General features: G+C 37.8%; 1 protein-coding gene across 1 annotated transcript; it reads left to right on the top strand.

Moving 5' to 3' along the window:
* Positions 1-5,099: 5,099 nt before the first annotated feature.
* LOC148652508 (cytochrome P450 2C5-like) lies at positions 5,100-17,656 on the top strand. The gene is made up of 9 exons (XM_088599336.1): positions 5,100-5,467; positions 9,275-9,437; positions 10,145-10,294; positions 13,424-13,584; positions 13,951-14,127; positions 14,696-14,837; positions 15,349-15,536; positions 16,066-16,207; positions 16,577-17,656. The coding sequence occupies exons 1-9, from the start codon at positions 5,297-5,299 to the stop codon at positions 16,756-16,758; spliced, it is 1,476 nt and encodes a 491-aa protein (XP_088455462.1). The 5' UTR covers positions 5,100-5,296; the 3' UTR covers positions 16,759-17,656.
* The last annotated feature ends 212 nt before the right edge of the window (positions 17,657-17,868 follow it).

The following is a 17,868-nucleotide window of genomic DNA, read 5'->3' as shown; positions in this document are numbered from 1 at the left end:
AAAATATATATACTGATGGAAAAAAAGACAATATTTTCTGGAATGAGAAAACTATAGTTATAGCTTATGTACTTTCACAAAAAGTTGTCAATTTGTTTTAAGCCCTCTGACCAGCCATACAGCTTGTGTGGTGAGGCATTGTAATTTGCCAATCACACGAAAGCTCGTTAGGTGCACTTTTACCTAACGAAGTCCAGGTGGCACAATGCCTGATCAGGTCACCTTTAAAAAGGCCTTAATTCAAAGCTTAGGCCACTACAAGAAAAAGGTCACACTTAATCAGTTTTTTGTGCATTCCATAACGCCTCGAATGTCACCAGAAGCAAAGGAGAGGGCCATGCACACACCTGAAGAAGGCTCCACGGCAGAAACATTGTTTTCTTCAGCATGAAATAACCCTATTACTTGTTCCAAAGTTGTACTTGTTCCAAAGTTATAGAAAGTCTACTTTGAAGATTTACTTAGAAGATCAACGTTTGAAAAGGCCTGACTCCCCGCAGCCCTTTCATATTACATGATGAAGAACTCGATACAAATTCACTTCACGTCCCAGATTTTGAAATTCCAAAATGAAATGTTTCCCATCAGTCTAAGAAGGAAAGAATAAATATCATAGAACCATGAATTGAGGAAGCACATTCATTATTGTTACAAAGCTTGGAGAGAATTGGGGAAATTAATCAGTGTTCAATTCAGTGTATTTTTTGTAAAAAAAAATATCTAATGTAATGGCATGTAAAGAAGAGTAAAACTGAGTACTAAGGTATCTATCTGACATATTTTATAGAACTATTTGTAGTAGAGTGGCAAACCTGAGGTAGAGGTGAAAGTTGGAGACCCTGATAATCGCCCCTAAAAACAGCAAACTGGGAAGATCACTAGATGCCTCTTAATATTATAGCTGATGGGTTATAAAATTAAACATGTTAAAGACACTTAATACCAAGCCCTTATAACCTAAAACTACAGCTATTCCACTTGAAGCAGCAAACAGCCCACTCAGTATAACGGAAAAGATTAGCACAGGATGAGACAATAAGATGGAGGAAATCTCTTTAATAAACATTTCTGATAGTGGTGAACTAATTTGGTCACATAAGCCTCCAGTTGCAGTCCCAGTACTTTTTACATCTCACCAAAATAAACCTGTCTCTATGACAGTGTGAGTCCTATTAAGATAAATGGACACACTGTGCCTTGAAAAAATATTCAGATCCTTGCACAGTTATTGGATTTATTGGTTTAAAGCCTGCAATAATGTCACAGTAAAGTAGCCATTGTGGTGTTTCATGGTTGAATTAACTGGGACAATTGCAAACTATAACTATAAATTGCAAGAGTGCTTTATGACTATTATGAATCAACTAGACAGAATAAGATGCAGTTGCTGCACATGGATTCAAAACATATAATAAAATTATTTAATAATACAACAGCAAAACAACCAAACCAACAGGAGTAATAATATACTGTATATGTGAACTGATCTGCAGGAATACAAACTGCTGATCATTCACTAAGGGATTTTAAATAAGGGTTAAACATACATCAACTATAACGTTTGTTAAGGTCTTTTATCTAATACTGTACTGTATAGTATGTATTTGGAATAACAGTTTAACTCTTGAGATTGAAAGGTGAACATTGGAGTTTTACTTGCCAAATCGACATACTGGCCAGGTCTATTTTATGGAGAGTTTAAAAACACTGCTAGAAGCCAGAGCTACGCTGGGTTCATCGCAACTGTCCAGCCTCCTGCCGTCACCTCTGTGTCAAGGAAGTCCTATGATAGAAGAAGAGGAGAAGAGCAATGCTTAAAATCGTGCTTAGTGCTGAAGAAGGCTTCCAGGGAAGGGCAGTGTTGTGCTCATCCTTCCCTTCAAACAGTCTGTTCACAGAGTCTGCTAAGATCCAATCTAGTGGGATGGCAGTGGTTCACTGGGAGGTGCAGCCCTATTAGTGAATATGCTGATAGTTGAACAAAGAGGTCCAACTATATTAATTCCATTGATCCAGCAAAACAAAAACTAGTTCACACATCACAGAGCTTCCCTTCTGAAGAGAAAAATTTGGGCAGAAGTCTGTTTACATACAGTATGGGTTCAGTCTCTCTCAGCCTGGGGTCTTGAACAAAACTTTGGTTTCCTGAATTGGACAATGGTGGTAGCAGTTCCAGATTCACAGTTTCTCCATGGTTGAGACTGGAGCAGAGATTAGTTCTTTTATTTAATTGTACAATTCATTGCAAGCACAGGTAAGAAGGATATTAAAAAGGCCAAGAAAGATACTGAAAGGAATATTGCAATGTTGGCTTAAATGCTACAGATGTTTCAGTGCTACAACAACACAATAACTGTCAAGGATCAAGTAATATATATTAGGGATGAGAATGTGAAATTTCTGGACCATGAAAGGGAAATAGTGTTTTACTTAAATTAGTATTTCACCAATGTAATCACTAAGGAAGATTAAGCAACTTGTTAAAGTTTTTTGAATAATCAACAACCGTAATGAATGCATGCAAGTGATATGGCAAAGATTTTCAGAAGAGCTTTTGATTAAGTACCATACAAATGATTATTTCACAAATTTTAGCCAGCAGGCATTCAGGGAAATGCAAAAATTGAGAACTGATTGTTAAACAGTAAACAGGGAACAGAAAAGGGCTGTGTATCGAATTGGGGTGATGTAATTAATGGAGTACAGCAGGGATCTTCTTAATTTACATCAGTGATGTACATTCTAATATAGTTAGTGTACTAGTCACATTCACAGATGATACCAAATTAGAAAATTCAGCAAACACTTTAGAATCAGCAAATTCATTTTAAAAAAAGATTTAGATACAATGTAAAACTTGGCAAACACCTGGCAGTACACAAGGGCAGGGGTTTGCGTGCAAATGGCAAAAACAAACTATTAACAGACACTGGGAAAGGCTGAGCAAGAAGAGGCTGCTTATGAGAAAGACTTATGTAAATTGTGTCAAAATAAACACACATTCTAGACAATATTGAGAAGCAGTTAAATATGCAAATAAAATGTCAGGATGTAGTTAAAAGCATGGAATTTAAATAAGGGGTTGTTTTGTTAAAATTGTACAACACACTATTAAGTCCTCATTTAGAAAGCTGTGCACAATTTCAGTCTCTATTTTACAGAAAAGATATTGCCTGTCTGGAATTGATCCAGGGAAGAGCAACCAAACACAGGGCTTAAAGAAATATCCTACACTGACAGATACACTGTAAGGACTTTAACTTGTTAGTGTTAAATAGAAGACAATGAGGGGATGTGATACAAGTATTCAAAATCTTCAAAAGCATTAACAAAGACAATCCAGAGTAGAACTGCATTTAAAACTAAGAACAGAAGGCACTTCTTTACCCAAAAGGTTGTGGGAGTATGATACAAGCTACTGTATACAGCTATATTTTTTAATTGTTACCCTTGTTACTTTTTTAATTGTTACTGCCAATTCTTTAACAAGCCCTGAGCAGTTAGCTCAGCCCACACCCAAAACATCCAAGGAACACTACCTCCCCCCGAGAGTGTGAGCGTCAGTTTCAAAAAGCCCGAGTCAGAGAACTCGGGACTTTGGAGAAAAAGCAGCTGCAAGTGAGGACTCAAAACTCAAACACCAGCGACTGAGAGCAGAGGAGGGAGACCCCAGCATCATCCTTCTCCCCCTCGTAACTTGGACTAGGAGACAAACAGAGCAGAGTTTTTACTACCTGCATGTAATAGCCAGGTGTTTGCCTGGTCATGAATTTTATCTACAGTAAAACCGTTTATATTCCATCTGCTACTTCTGAAGTGTTTGCTAATTCTTCTAATTTGTTATCATCTGCAGGCTTGACTAGTTTATTAGTCCCCAATCTGGATCCTACTGCAGATCGCCATGGCCCTCTGCTAATTGCATCGCCATTATCTGAGTATTATTTGTGCCCTCTGTTTTCTGTTTAATAAACAATTTTCAATCCAAATTCCCTGAATGTGATAATTAATCACTTTGAGTAATTTGATCCAGTCTTCTGAAAATCTAAATGCATCATATCAAGTACCTCATGTGTATCCACCACTATACATGCTTTTTCAGTGCACTCTTAACACATTGGTTAGGCAAGACCTTACTTTTCTAAATACATCATATTTCTCAAGATTTGATTTTCATATAGACTTGCCCCTGGTTTAGGTCTTTTCATCATTTCTATTTCCTTACTTTGGGAGTCAAGACTATCAGAATTGGATGGAAATTGGTCTTTTTTCCACTTAATTCCATTTTCTCACCCTTTGTATGGATGGGCACTACATTAGCAATACTCCAGTTCCTGGGTACAATTCTTATATTGTATTCTTGTATTGGTAAGTTAGCGCTGGGTCCTGGGGATTTATTAAACACAAATCCTTCTACTTTGTGAAACATTTCCCTTTTCTATGATAATTCTATCCAATACATAACTTCTTTAGTGAATACCTTAGTGAAATACTTGTTCAGTGCATCAGCTATTTCCCATTCACTGTCCTCAAATTTCCTATTTTTAATTTGCCATTTGATACATTTTACTTAATCCTGGTTCTTGTAGTCCGGAAACAACATTTATTATTATTATTATTATTATTATTATTATTATTATTATTATTAATAATAATAATAATAATAATAATAATTTAGCATATAATTTAACGCACTAATTTAACATGTTGCCGATTTATATATACACACAGTATATATTAAAAGCTCTAGGATGATACCTGTCCGTGCTCGTTTGTTTCTTCATTACGTATGTAAGATTAAACATATACAAACATGCTTGTTTGCAAAAAGTAATTTACTATATTTCAAAGTTTTATTTTTTGCTGCCTTGTAAAAATGCTCAGCTCATGCATAATACCTAAGGTGATACCTTACTAGATACCGAAACTGGAAGTTTTCGCTACGCATCCCTTAATCATACATATGATGAAGCAATCTAGTATAACCATATGTAATTTTATGTCTGACAATATACAGTAACATGACAGTGTTAAAACGTCTTAAGTTTCGGAAAGGAGCTGTCTTGGCTACAAAACAATGTATAAATGACGCAGAAATTCCTGTTCAGCAAGGTTTTCTGACGAGCAGAGAACCTGCGGTCACGGTTGAGAAATATGTCATAAGTGATTTCTAAAATAGCAATTCTAATGAAAAGCTAGCAGTAGTCACATACCCATCTCTCACTTTATCTGAACGCCCTCTTTTATAAATAATGTCAAGGCCTTCGTAACTCTCAGCACAAGCAGAGGAGAAGCATCAATGGAGTTGATAGTTACTCTCGCTCTAGGCGCCTTCACACTGGTGCTGGCTGTCCTTTTAAAACAGCGGCGCACCGTACAACAAAATTTACCCCCCGGACCACCTCCTCTGCCTGTCATAGGAAACCTCCTGCAGCTCGACCGCAAGGCTCTCTTCAAAAGTTTTGTAAAGGTAAGTGTTTAAAAGTTTTATTTACCATTATTAGATCGTGGCTTGTTGGGTACTCTAGAGCAAGACACTAACGCTCCAGAAAGCGGAAAGCGGTGTGTCAGCTATGATCTTTGGAACTACTTCTAATGTAATTTGGCTTGGAAATTGAACAACTTAATTTTGTTTTACTTAAGGTGTCCATCTTCAAAACGCACAATAGCCAAGCTTCGAGCGGGGCTTAATATATTTTACCTTTTATTTGTAATTATATTTACATATTCTTGGTTTTGACAGTTTAGAATAATAAAATGCAAAATTTATCATTTTCTATTTTACGTTATATGTCAGTAAACTAAATTATTTTAATGGCTCATGTGTGAAAAATCAATTGGACGGGTACTTGGGAAACGCTGTTACCTCAAGTTATAAGTAAAAGCGCTTAATGTACCAGTTGGTTAATAGGTAGCATAGCTATCAATTCATCTTTCAGGTTCTAATTGATCGTTTACTTGTTCGTACGTGTAAAACTAAATATTTGTCAATCTGTTCATTAACTGTGTAAATGCAGTTATCAATCGTACACAGTGCAGTTCGAGTTTATATCTAAATGTGACGAACAAAAGAAAATGCATCTATTTAATTATGTTACGGAAAAAAATTATAACAAAGAAAATTTGCATTTAATAGGGTAGCAGAGAAACAGCATTGACGTGGTAGTCGCTTTCGAAGGTGATATGCCTCCAGGCAGAATATAATCTGAAAAGGTTTACAAAATACTAATTACATGTACTATGTTTTTCCTTAGAATTTTCTTTCGACATTTGTGGGTGTTCCGTCCCTACATATTTTTTGTCTGACGTCCAAGGTTACCCAGGGTTTCAAGTTTCTCTGATTCATGCTACCTGTATATGAAGCTTTTCTCACTATAGTCTACAATATATACCGCACAGTATATCCAGAGTCGAGGAAATAATATAATAATAGGAATTACAATCCTTTCTTATAAAACCAAGGTTTATACTGTATTTATAATTTCAATGGTTTTGAGACCCAATGGTACAAAATAAAAAAAAACGAATAGTGAATCATTTGTGTATGTAAAATAATTACTCAATCCCAAATTATGTTAGCACAGTTAGGGGGTACTTAAAATCAGGTGGTTAAATAACTGATTAACAAGTACACAAGATCTGAGTGTGGACAGCTCTGCCAAGAGCTGTGTGAGTTTGGTCTCCAACATACAGGCTAGTGGAAATGTGTCATGCCACAATCAAAAGAAATATCTAAAACTATATCTAAATATTTGGTCCTCCATTAGTGCACTGTCAGACAGATAGTAAATGTAAACTATTCAAGACCACAGTGACCCTACCCAGAACTGGTCGTCAAGCCAAGATCACCTCAATAACAATCTGGAAAATGATCCAGGAAGTCACAAAGAACCCCAGATTAACTTCTAAGGATCTGTATGTTAGGGTCAGTATTTATCCCACCACCATGAGGAAGGGACTAAATGAGAGTGGTTTTCATGGGAGTATTGACAAAAGAAGGGTGCCATCCACCTGGACAAGAATGTAGGAAGAACCTTCTTTGGATAGACAACTCCAAGGTTGAACGTGCTGAACACAATGAGAAACGTTTTAGTGTGCTAAAAACCAAACATCGCGTTGCAACAGAAGGACCACACCCCAGCTGTCAAGCATTGAGGTGGGAGTGTCACGGTTGGGGGCTCCTTTACTGTCTCAGGTCCAGGGCAGCTTTCTTCATTGAAAGGCATGAACTTAGTGCTTTATCAGCACATTCAGAAGAGAAATGGCCATCCTTTCATGAGCATAAGCCGCACCGAAAGACAGTCACACTGTAAGACACTGACCCTAAACATATAAGTATTGTACATCTCCATCTCCAGAATGGCTTGCCAGGATAGACTCTGGCCTCTGTGTGACTCTACATTGGATGAAGAGGTTGGGAAATGACTGGATACAACAGAATGCCTGTAGAAGAATTTGGCAGTTTGGTTTGACCATGTCCAAATCTGTATCTAAGATATGGGAGAACCTGAAGTGTCAGGGAGACCTTCAAATGTCACTGACGTGACGCAGTTCTGTAAGGAAATATTGGCCATAATTCCAAAAACAAGTGATAAACAGTTACAGGGAATGCATCAGGAGAACAAAAGAGCTCCTCTTGCCAGATACACTGTGGTCAAGTCCATCTTTAAAGTAGATTCAACAGTACATGATTTCTTTAGGAACCGGGCAGATGAAGAGAGGGTATTAGATGAACTGTATTTTCAGTTTTGGCTTGAATGGTCAATGGCACACAGCTTATACCACCTTTTCTGGGCAGCTGAGTTCCAATGTTCTATCCATTTCATCCTGCATTTCTGGAAAATATTGAGCCTTAAACACAGATATGCTTTGCCGTCACTTGTTCACAGGTGGGGTAGATAACAGGTGTATCCAGTGCTAATTTTAAATTCAGTTTGGTGGTTGTTTCAGAATATACGCATCTGTTGTCATACAGTGCTCATAAGCTTATTATACTTCCATACCACTCATTTTTTTAATTGCATCCCAACCATATCATAGTAATAACAGTAATTACGAATACTGATATACAGAATTGTACGTAGCCTTCATGCTTTTAATTGACTAGTCTTTTTTGGTACTTTGGAACCTTGGGATCAGATTTCAACATCACTTCTCCATTTAGGGTTATAAATAAACAAACAATATCTAGCAAAATGAGAACAATATCTTACCCAAAGTAATCCCAAAATGCTAGATTTTTATGTATTTATGTAAGTCAATCTGCCCCAACTGTGCAAAATTGATAATTTCCTAAGACCTAGGAGGTCGAACTACACTGTAATTTGAAACATGAAGATATCTGAATGTAGAATTTATGGGTTGGCACAATTTGGGTTGATATTGGCTTCAAATGGCAGTTATGTATCCTGATTTTTGACTGAATAACTTATGCTTCTGATTCTTTACATTGGAAAGCTTTGTATCACATTTTCTCCTCACTTGTGTGGTTTTAGCATTTCTGTTTATTATCTGGAAGTTTATTATAGTTTCTTTTATTTAGCTAGACTATAAAACAGTCCAGTGGAAAAGCATAGTATTTCTCTTCTACTATTATAGCAGGCAAAAAAAATAAATTTTATATTGTTGGTGTTCAGGTTGAAAACTGAATGTTAATTGGGAGCTTGCCCAAACGCATGCAGGCCACACCCATACAGTTAAGACACAGAACACCGTCAAACATGTTTTTTTCAACACAAATAGTTCTGCTTTTGATATTTCCCACCCATCCCAGACTGTGAGTGTGCAGTAAAATAAGAAAAGGCACTCCTTAGGCAAGCTTACCACTCGATCCACAGACACTGCACCATGCATCTGAAAACCTAAGTAAAAACACGTTCAACATAATTCGTAATAAAAGTCACTGTTTCAGTTTGCAGTTCTCTTTTCTCTTTGCAGTTCACTTTTATGCTTCTTTGAAAAGTATAATAGTTTGTAAATTAATCTGTATGTTTTGTTAATTACAAACTGCTTAATTTTCCTTTATAATTTTTTAATGTATTTTGTCTTCTTAAAGATCAAGTAATGTAATAGTAGTAGTAGTAATAAAAATTAATAACTCTATTACTGCAAGCTTTTATTCTTAAACAAATGTTAGTGTGTATTGTGCACTTTAATGACACAGTATATTCCAGGTGTGCGATTCAAAATCCTATTTCTAAGTGCTGTACTGCCTAATGGGAAATCCGGCACTGTATATACTGATTATCTCTTCTCCCCCTCCTATCTGTCCTTCTAGCTCAGCAAGACCTATGGTCCAGTACTTACAGTTTACTTTGGTGTTAAACGGGTTGTGGTTCTGGTCGGGTTCAAAACAGTTCAGGAAGCCCTAGTGGACAAGGCAGAGCAGTTTGCTGGGAGGGCACCCATTCCTGTCCTCAGCCGAATTAACAAGGGCTATGGTAAGAAAAGCTCTACATACTATTAACCCATTAATCCCTGTGGAGGGTGTGACTTTCAATGGCAGCCAGCCAGCTGCAATCTTTCAGACATTTCTTGCAGAATGTTAACTCCAAATTCTTATGTGTGTCGCCTTTCCCTTTGGCAAAGGTGGATGTTTGGGTAGATCGACAAATTAAAATCTAAGTGAAAGCAAAAAAACACATGAAATTATTATGTCTTGCTTTTCACCTTGTTGGAACAATTACGTGAAAATATACTGACAACTATCTGAAGAACAGTTTTATAGTATCCACACCAAATATATGTATCACTGAGCACAGAACAACAGGAAAAAAGCAATAAACAAGGTAGATGATTATTTGCAAAAATCCTTTAGAATACTTTCACTATTACTACTGGTATTACTTCAAGCCTTCATTTTATTCCAGCATTTGACTAACTAACCTTTGTGTGGCAAAGTGAAATCTGATTATTTGAATTAGTCTGGGAATTTTTGCATTTTACACAAAAAATTGGTTATTGATGGAGTCGTCGATGTCACACGCAGGCGCTTCAAACAGTCTGTTCTGTCATATTTGAAGAAATATGAATAAGAAGATGCACATCAGTGCAGGACACAGACATTAAAGTTGTGGCTTTGGAATAAAAACTTTTTTTGACAAAATGTGATTGAATGTATTTGTCCCTTTGTTCCTCCATCACTCAGGACTGGGAACCAGTAATGGAGAGCGCTGGCGGCAATTAAGGGAATTCACATTCCGGACACTCAGAGATTTCGTCACGGGCCAGAAGAGAACGGAACAGAGCATTCAAGAGGAGGCCAAGCACCTGGCCAAGGAACTGTGCAGCGCAGAGGGTGAGAGCCATAGAGCGGACAAGGGAGAAAGGGGAGATGAGCAGCATTCAGGGGGCAAGAGAAAACAGGAGCTGCACAGCACATGGGGGAGAGGGGGTTCATAAGAGCTGCACAGGGGGCAAGAGAAAATAAGAGCTGCACAGCACAGAGGAGTTAAGAGAAACAGACAGCAGTGGGGCTGGTCCCACCGTTATTACCATATGTAGAAGATTCCTGCTCCTGATATACTGGCTCAGGGAATCTTCACACATGAAATACTAAAAGACAGTTGTATATTACAGTCCAGGGGGATTCCTGGCTTTATTTAAAACAACAGGGTTTTTTTTCAACAAAACAAAAGTCTTTTCCAAAAATTTTGGAATTTTCAGAGGCTTAGATGGGAGGAAATATCTATAGGTCAACATTTTTCCATGTATGGAAATAAAATAAAACATCTCAGATCCCTGTGTACTGCATACAGGTAGCAGAAGCTTACAAGGTCAGACAAGATAACATTGGTACTTTGTGGTCTAAATTCAAAGTTAGTATATTACATCTGATGTAAACCTAGTACATGGGATTCACTCAGTCAGCACCATCATGTCTTGCAAGTATGGTTTTGGCAGCATTTTGGCTGCTGTCAAGACTGATAGAAGCATAGATGGAGCAAAGCACCGTCACATCATGGAGAAAGACCTAAAATTGTTGCTAAAAAATCACCTTTCAACAAGACAATGATACAAAACACAAGACCAAAACTACACTGAAATAGTTTAAAATAACTAAGTGAATGTCTTTGAGAGGACCAGACAAAGTCCTGATTTGAATCATACTGAAAATCTGTGGAAGGACTTTAAAAATTCTATCCATAGCCGATCTGCAAGCAACCGGATTGAATTTGAAAAAATCTGCAAATTTGCAATAAGGCAGTGCGCAGAGTTTGTAGAAAGGTCCGTTAAAATATTTGCTGCTTCAATTGCCGTCAAAGTTTTTTACAACAAATATTAAGTTCTCATGTCTGAATACTTATACTTATACTGAATACTTAAATATTGGGCGGAGCGGTGGCTCTGTGGCTAAGGACCGGAAGGTTGCCGGTTCAAATCCCGCGGCCGGCAGAGGAATCCTACTCCGTTGGGCCCCTGAGCAAGGCTCCAGGCGCCCAACTGCTCCAGGGGCGCTGTACAATGGCAGACCCTGCGTTCTGACCCCAAGCTTCTCTCCCTGTCTCTGTGTCTGTGTCTCCCTGGAGAAAAGCTGGGGTATGCGAAAAGACACATTCCTAATGCAAGAAATTGTATAGGGCTAATAAAGAAACATTATTACATTATTATACTTACAGTATGCACTCAACTAACAGTATTCCATTTTTTCCCTTTATCTTATTATCCATTGACATTTACTGTAACACTACTTCTCTATAATTTCACAAAATGGGCAAAATAGAAAGGGTATGAATATTTTTTCGAGGCACTGTAGTTTATTGGTTCATATTTGTCACCTTTCTTATGAGAGGGAACTACATTAGTAATTCTTTAGTATTTGGATACCACCCATCTTTAGCAGCTGTTACGAGTTGTTGATTGCTTATGGAGATCATCCCTTGTATCCTTCAGTACCATTCAAAATGTACTATAGGGTGCTGGATATGTATTAGTCTTGAGTGCTTCTTATAATACAAACACTTCTGCCTCTTCTATGCTAATATGATTTAAATCACTAATTATCGACTGATTGAACACCATAGTGAAATATTAATTTACTGTAGTACATCTGCCAGTCTCTTCCATTTTCTTGAGCTGTCCCATTATTGTCCCAGATACATTTTAATTCATCCTTTTGGTTTCAACGGATATTGTTATACTGAAAGAACCTTTGTCATTTATTTTAGTCTCCATTGCAATATTGCAATATTATTTTATTTACTGACACTTATATTATCTTTTTTTACTTCTGATTTTAGTTCATTTTAATCCTTCAATCCATTCATTTAAATCTGTTTAGAAATTGCTTTATTTTTTATCTTATTCATTTACTTGTTAAACAATTTGGGATGTTTTTTTTATTTATTTTGATTAATGTTTTTATCTGCATGTAATACTTTGCACTAAATTTTATGAACCAGGTAATTGCATGGTTCCGGAAGATAAATTTAATATTCCAAGACTTAGTGGCCTCTGGTGACATGGCATTTTAATGTAGATCATTAAAAAACTCAGCAACTGCACAGCAATTTAAAATCTCAAAATAAGGCTGCCATGGAAGCATAAGGCTATCGGATGAAATACCATCCAAAAACAAAACTTTTAAAGTGTTTATTAAAAGAAAGAACAGCATTTTCAAAACCATATTGAATGAGGACAGTCTTCAGTGAAATTGTGTTATTTCTGTGCTCTACTTAGCTATACTAATATCTCTGCAGCCCATTCCTGTTACAATCGGTATTTCCTTTACAAAACTAATAAGCTACTTAAAAATGCATGTTAAAGTCTTTTCAATAAAATCACTTAATTAGACTTATTTCATAAGACATTTGTATGATCACATCTTGGACAAGTCAAATTGCATAAAAAGAGTACAATTGTTATATTGTAAAAAATTAACTTAACAGAACACACCCACTATGGAGAAACAAGTACAGGCTGTGCACTCATGAACACAAAGAACGGATTTCTTCAAGTACTTGTGATGTGTGTGTACAGTATATGAATATTTGCAAATTCACTGTCCTGTGTTGATATTTCAACATATTTGAAGAAATAACATTACAGAAGATCATACTTCCCTTTTAAAAAAAAAACATACAAGGTGTCCTCTGTCTCTGTTAACTAATTAAGTAATTACTGTAATCTGTCAGAGATAATTTTAAGGTTACCGGTGACGAGAGGTCTATTGGCCCACATAGCTCATTTGTTTGCTAGTAGCTAATTGATCTGTGGGTCTCGTCCAGCTGCTTCATTAAAGAAGCCAGGGTGGTAGTATCATCAACATAGCTGGGCAGCTTGTTCCAGGTTCCCACAATCCTCTGTTTTAATAAGTACCCATTGTTCTCAGTTTGAAATGCACGTCCACATACAGATTACATTCGTTTGTTTTTCACTGTTGATTCTAAAGTCTTGGGTGTTTATATTTTCCCTGTCTCTCTCCCAGGTACTCCCTGTGAGCCTACAAACTTACTGAATCTTGCAGGGTGCAATGTCATCTGCTCATTGGTATTTGGGGAGCGCTTTGACTATAAGGATCCAAGATTTGCACACCTGCTACATCTGCTTAGTGAAATGTTAAGTGGTGTACGTGGGCCATGGGGCCAGGTAAGGTCTGCTTGAAACAGTTCAAAATAGATGCCATTTTCACCCTTAACAAAAAGATATCCGTTTAAGCATTGGCAACTGTACACGAAGAACAGAATGTGAATTAAGAACTCAAGTTATTACTTTAAAGCTGTAATAAATAGATAATGGGGGAAAATGTTTTCTGTTTTTAACAGAATAGCAGTTTATAACTTTGCAAAGTAAGAAATTACACTCAAAGGTTTTAATGTGCTGCTACAAGACTGCAATTAATTTAAACTTTAAAGGCAGTATTTGATGTACAAGTGTAAGCATGTTGGGTTCCAGACTTTTTCAATTGTCCCAGTTAATTTCATGAAGGGATATTATTTTCTTCCTTTTCAACAGCTGTACAACACCTTCCCCAAACTCCTGGAGTACCTTCCAGGTCCACACAGGCAGATATTCTCCTGTGCTGAGCAGCTGGCTGATTTTTTAATGGAGGAGATCTGTACACACAAGAAGACTCTGAACCCCAGCTGCCCTCGGGATTTCATTGACTGCTTCCTTCTCAAGATGGAACAGGTAGAGAACTATCTACATCGACACATCAAGACAAGGGCTCACAGTACATTCTTACTCCTGATAAAGGGCGTCCGATTTCGCATTATTTTCTGTGAGTTGAGCAAGCTGTAAATCTTAAACTGCAGGTCTCAATTTTAATATATGGCTTCACTTTTACTTCTCCCCATTACATAACTTTCCCCGTTAGTGTGCTTTGTTTATAATTATTGCAGACTGTTGTTGGATGAAGCTAATTTAGTTTAATATGGATTTCAAATGAATGTGTATGCTACCGTAAAAGAGGTCTGACATCTGATATCAAATTTTAAGCAAGTATCATTTCTGTTTCCAAACTTTAATAACACTGCAGTCTATGCCAATACGTGTGCTATCAAATATCTTCACTGTTAGTTGCTGAAAATCATAACATAGCTAAACTTATGTTAGAATTTTTTTTTGTTTCTCAAAGCAAATTCCTAAATTTCTGTTGCTTCCTGCACTAAGAGTAAACCAAAGAATTCTACATTTTGTTTCTGTGAACACAGATTCAAATTTAATCTTGATTCTTTGATTCATTTTTTCCTTGCAGGAAAAGGACAGCTCTTCTACCGAATTCCACAATAATAACATGGTGTACACCATCCTGGGTCTGTTCATTGCTGGTGCTGAGACCACGAGCACAACGCTGAGATATGCTCTGATGCTGGTAATCAAGCACCCTCGTGTTCAAGGTGAGATAGTTAAAGCAAACAGGAATCTGCCATGGTATTAAAACCTATACTTGTGGTGTCTACATTAGGACATCTTCCAAAATTCTGTCTTCCCTCATTCAAAACTCCTTCCCTTCCATCCTCCTCCAAAACTCACTGCAGATTACTTAGCCAGAACTGATCGGAACAAGGCTCTATCACATGGTTTAAAATCTGAGGAAGAGGATTGTGAGTAAGAGCTTTCTGAGTAAGGTCTTGACTAGTGCGATCGAGATGTGAAAGTTTTAGACTTGCTATGCCTCCCCCCACCACTGGCATAACAGCATTTAAATCTTAGGGGATTTTTCTAGGATAACATGAGAGACTTCAGTACAAGGAATAATAATTCAGCCTAGAGAAATATTTTAATTTGTTTAATAATTAGCTACTGAAACAAAAGCAGAAAAGAAGACATTTTAATTGTGAAGCTCACAGGTGAGGCAAATAATGAATCTTATCTAGCCTGACGGTCTCCTCTGCTTCTGTCTCTCAGAGAGGATCCAGAAGGAGATTGACGCTGTGATTGGTGCACAGCGCCACCCGGCCTTGGAGGACCTCAAGGCCATGCCCTTCACAAATGCAGTTATCCATGAGGTCCAGCGTCTCCTTGACGTCGTACCTATGAACCTGCCTCACATGGCCACCCAGAACATCTCCTTCAGGGGCTATACCATCCCCGCGGTGAGTGATCATGGTCCTTTGCCTGCATAGCACTATTACCTGTGAGTACTGGGCTACTGTCCAGTGTCCACCCCTTTCAACACTCAAGATCAGCCTTGGGCAGCAGACAATATATTTGATTCTGCAATCAGTCAAGGCATGGCCTAGAAAAATGTATTGATGTGTACCAGGCTTCCCTCTAAACAGGTAGTGCGTGAGGCTTGAGTGTCTCATCAAAGTGCCAGTTGTAGAATATGTTCAAGTATGCATTTCATATGCAAATATTGCATCTCTTTTTCTATGTTAGTAAGAGTAATGGAGCAGTCCAAAGGGCCCATGCATTAATTTTCAAATACAAGTACAGTCTGAATAGCAGTTTACTGAAGATGGCTAGAGTGTGTGGGATCCAGTCCTATCATGGCTCTGGCCATGAAGGCATCACCCTACAATACCCATAGTGAAATATGTGGAAATAGCATTCCAGTTGGTTTGGAGATGAGGATTTAATGATGATGGTCTAGTGTCTCTCCTGTTCCTGTTGTGTGTCCAGGGTACCACAGTGATTCCTCTGCTTCATTCAGTGCTGAGAGATGAGGAGCAGTGGGCCTCACCAGACTCCTTCTACCCCCAGCACTTCCTGAATGGAGATGGCTCCTTCAAAAAGAACCCAGCTTTCTTGGTGTTTTCTGCAGGTACCGTATCACTGAAAATTAGTGAGCTGGTGTTGTTTCAGGATTCAAGGATTGTGAGCTTTGAGCTGATCATATCAAGCTCCAGTTTACTGCAAATGTTGGAACCTTCTTGTGTTTTTATTGGTTTGAATTGCTGTTAACCTGAGTACCATTAGTCTCCTACTAAAGAGTGAGGCATGAGTAGTTTGTATAATGAACCTTGCCTTATGTCTCAGCTAAGTATGCATATAGATATACAGGGATATTGGTGTTTGGGTACTGTAAGTAATTATTAACCATACTTAAATCCATGCTTGGATCGAAGCGTGGTTATGTGCTCCTAAATGTGTCTTCAGGATGTTACCTCTTTCCTGTCTTCCTTTCTCTCAGGGCACCGTTCCTGTGCAGGGGAGAGTCTGGCTTATGCAGAGATTTTCATCGTGTTCACATCACTATTGCAGAAGTTCTCTTTCACCTGTCCCGGAGGGCCACATTCTCTTGACGTGACTCCAGTGCCCAGCTCTTTTGCAAACATTCCCCAAGCATACCAGCTCATTGCCACACCCCGGTGAAACAGAAACCTTCAACATTTTCCCTGAAACTATTACATCCACTGCGGCCTTTGCTCCATTTCCAAAGTGCACCTTTCTAGAGGATCATACAAATCAATGGGAGCAACAGTCCTATCTGTAACAGCTCTGTCAAGACTAAAGAACTGTGACCCGAGACTTAACCAGGCAACTTCACAAAGTGCTGTAGCACCATACCTTGTAAAAATATTTTTCCTTTTTAATAATTAGAAAATATTTACATGTATTCTAATGATGCTGCAGATAGGCTAGTTCCCTTAGAAAAAGATCACTTTATTGGGCATATACAATGTCTCCATGAGACAAACAGACAAGGAGAGAAGCTTGGGATCAGAGCGCAGGGTCAGCCATTTATACGGCGCCCCTGGAGCAGTTTGGGTTAAAGGCCTTGTTCAGGGGCCCAGCGGAGTAGGATTCCTCTCAACCTTCCAGCCACAGGTGCAGATCCTGAGCCACAGAGCCACCGCACCCTTATTTGGCATTTTCACATTAACTTTACATGTAAGGGCTATGGTTTTACTAGGAAAAGAAATCCAGTAAAGTTATTACTAAAAGTTTATAGCCTGACCACATTGTGTTATAAATCCCATGCAGAATCCAATTTTTCTTCAGTTCTATACAAGCCCCTTTGTGATTATTGTATTCAGCTTCCAACCAAAATCATATGGTGAACTTGGTACAAGAAGGACAAAATGTGACCTTCCTAATCTCACACAAATCAAACTAAAGCATATAAATCAGCCATAATTAACATTTAAAAGTAACATTTTTGCTGAACTAGTTGCAAACCTTGTTTTCAGCTTCAAATCAGTCTTGCAAAGAAGATAATGCTGTATACATATTTTGTGTACTAATTAAAATTGTAAATATTTCTTTCCAAGTTTTGATTCCAATTACTCTATCGCCAGAACTGCGCCTGAAATTTTTTTTAAAAATGTAATTTCTCAAATGCCTCAAATTTTACCTAACACTAGTTGCTTTTGCATTTACAGTTTTGTTGTTTTTTTTGTGTTCATAAGGGAATTATCAATATACCAGTAATAAAAACGTAACATTTGGCACGTAAGTGATTCCCATGAAGTATATGTTGGT

This window comes from Lepisosteus platostomus, chromosome 11 (genome assembly GCF_059453375.1).
Source record: "Lepisosteus platostomus isolate fLepPlt1 chromosome 11, fLepPlt1.hap1, whole genome shotgun sequence".
Classification (NCBI taxonomy): domain Eukaryota; kingdom Metazoa; phylum Chordata; class Actinopteri; order Semionotiformes; family Lepisosteidae; genus Lepisosteus; species Lepisosteus platostomus.
Note: the sequence above shows the minus strand (reverse complement) of the source record. Positions and strands in the feature narration are given on the sequence as shown.

Coding starts and splice junctions, on each gene's coding strand:
- LOC148652508 (XM_088599336.1), top strand. CDS start 5,297: ATGGAGTTGATAGTTACTCTCGCTCTAGGCGCCTTCACACTGGTGCTG. Junction 10,295..13,423: donor GGAACTGTGCAGCGCAGAGG/GTGAGAGCCATA, acceptor TCTCTCTCCCAG/GTACTCCCTGTGAGCCTACA. Junction 13,585..13,950: donor TACGTGGGCCATGGGGCCAG/GTAAGGTCTGCT, acceptor CCTTTTCAACAG/CTGTACAACACCTTCCCCAA.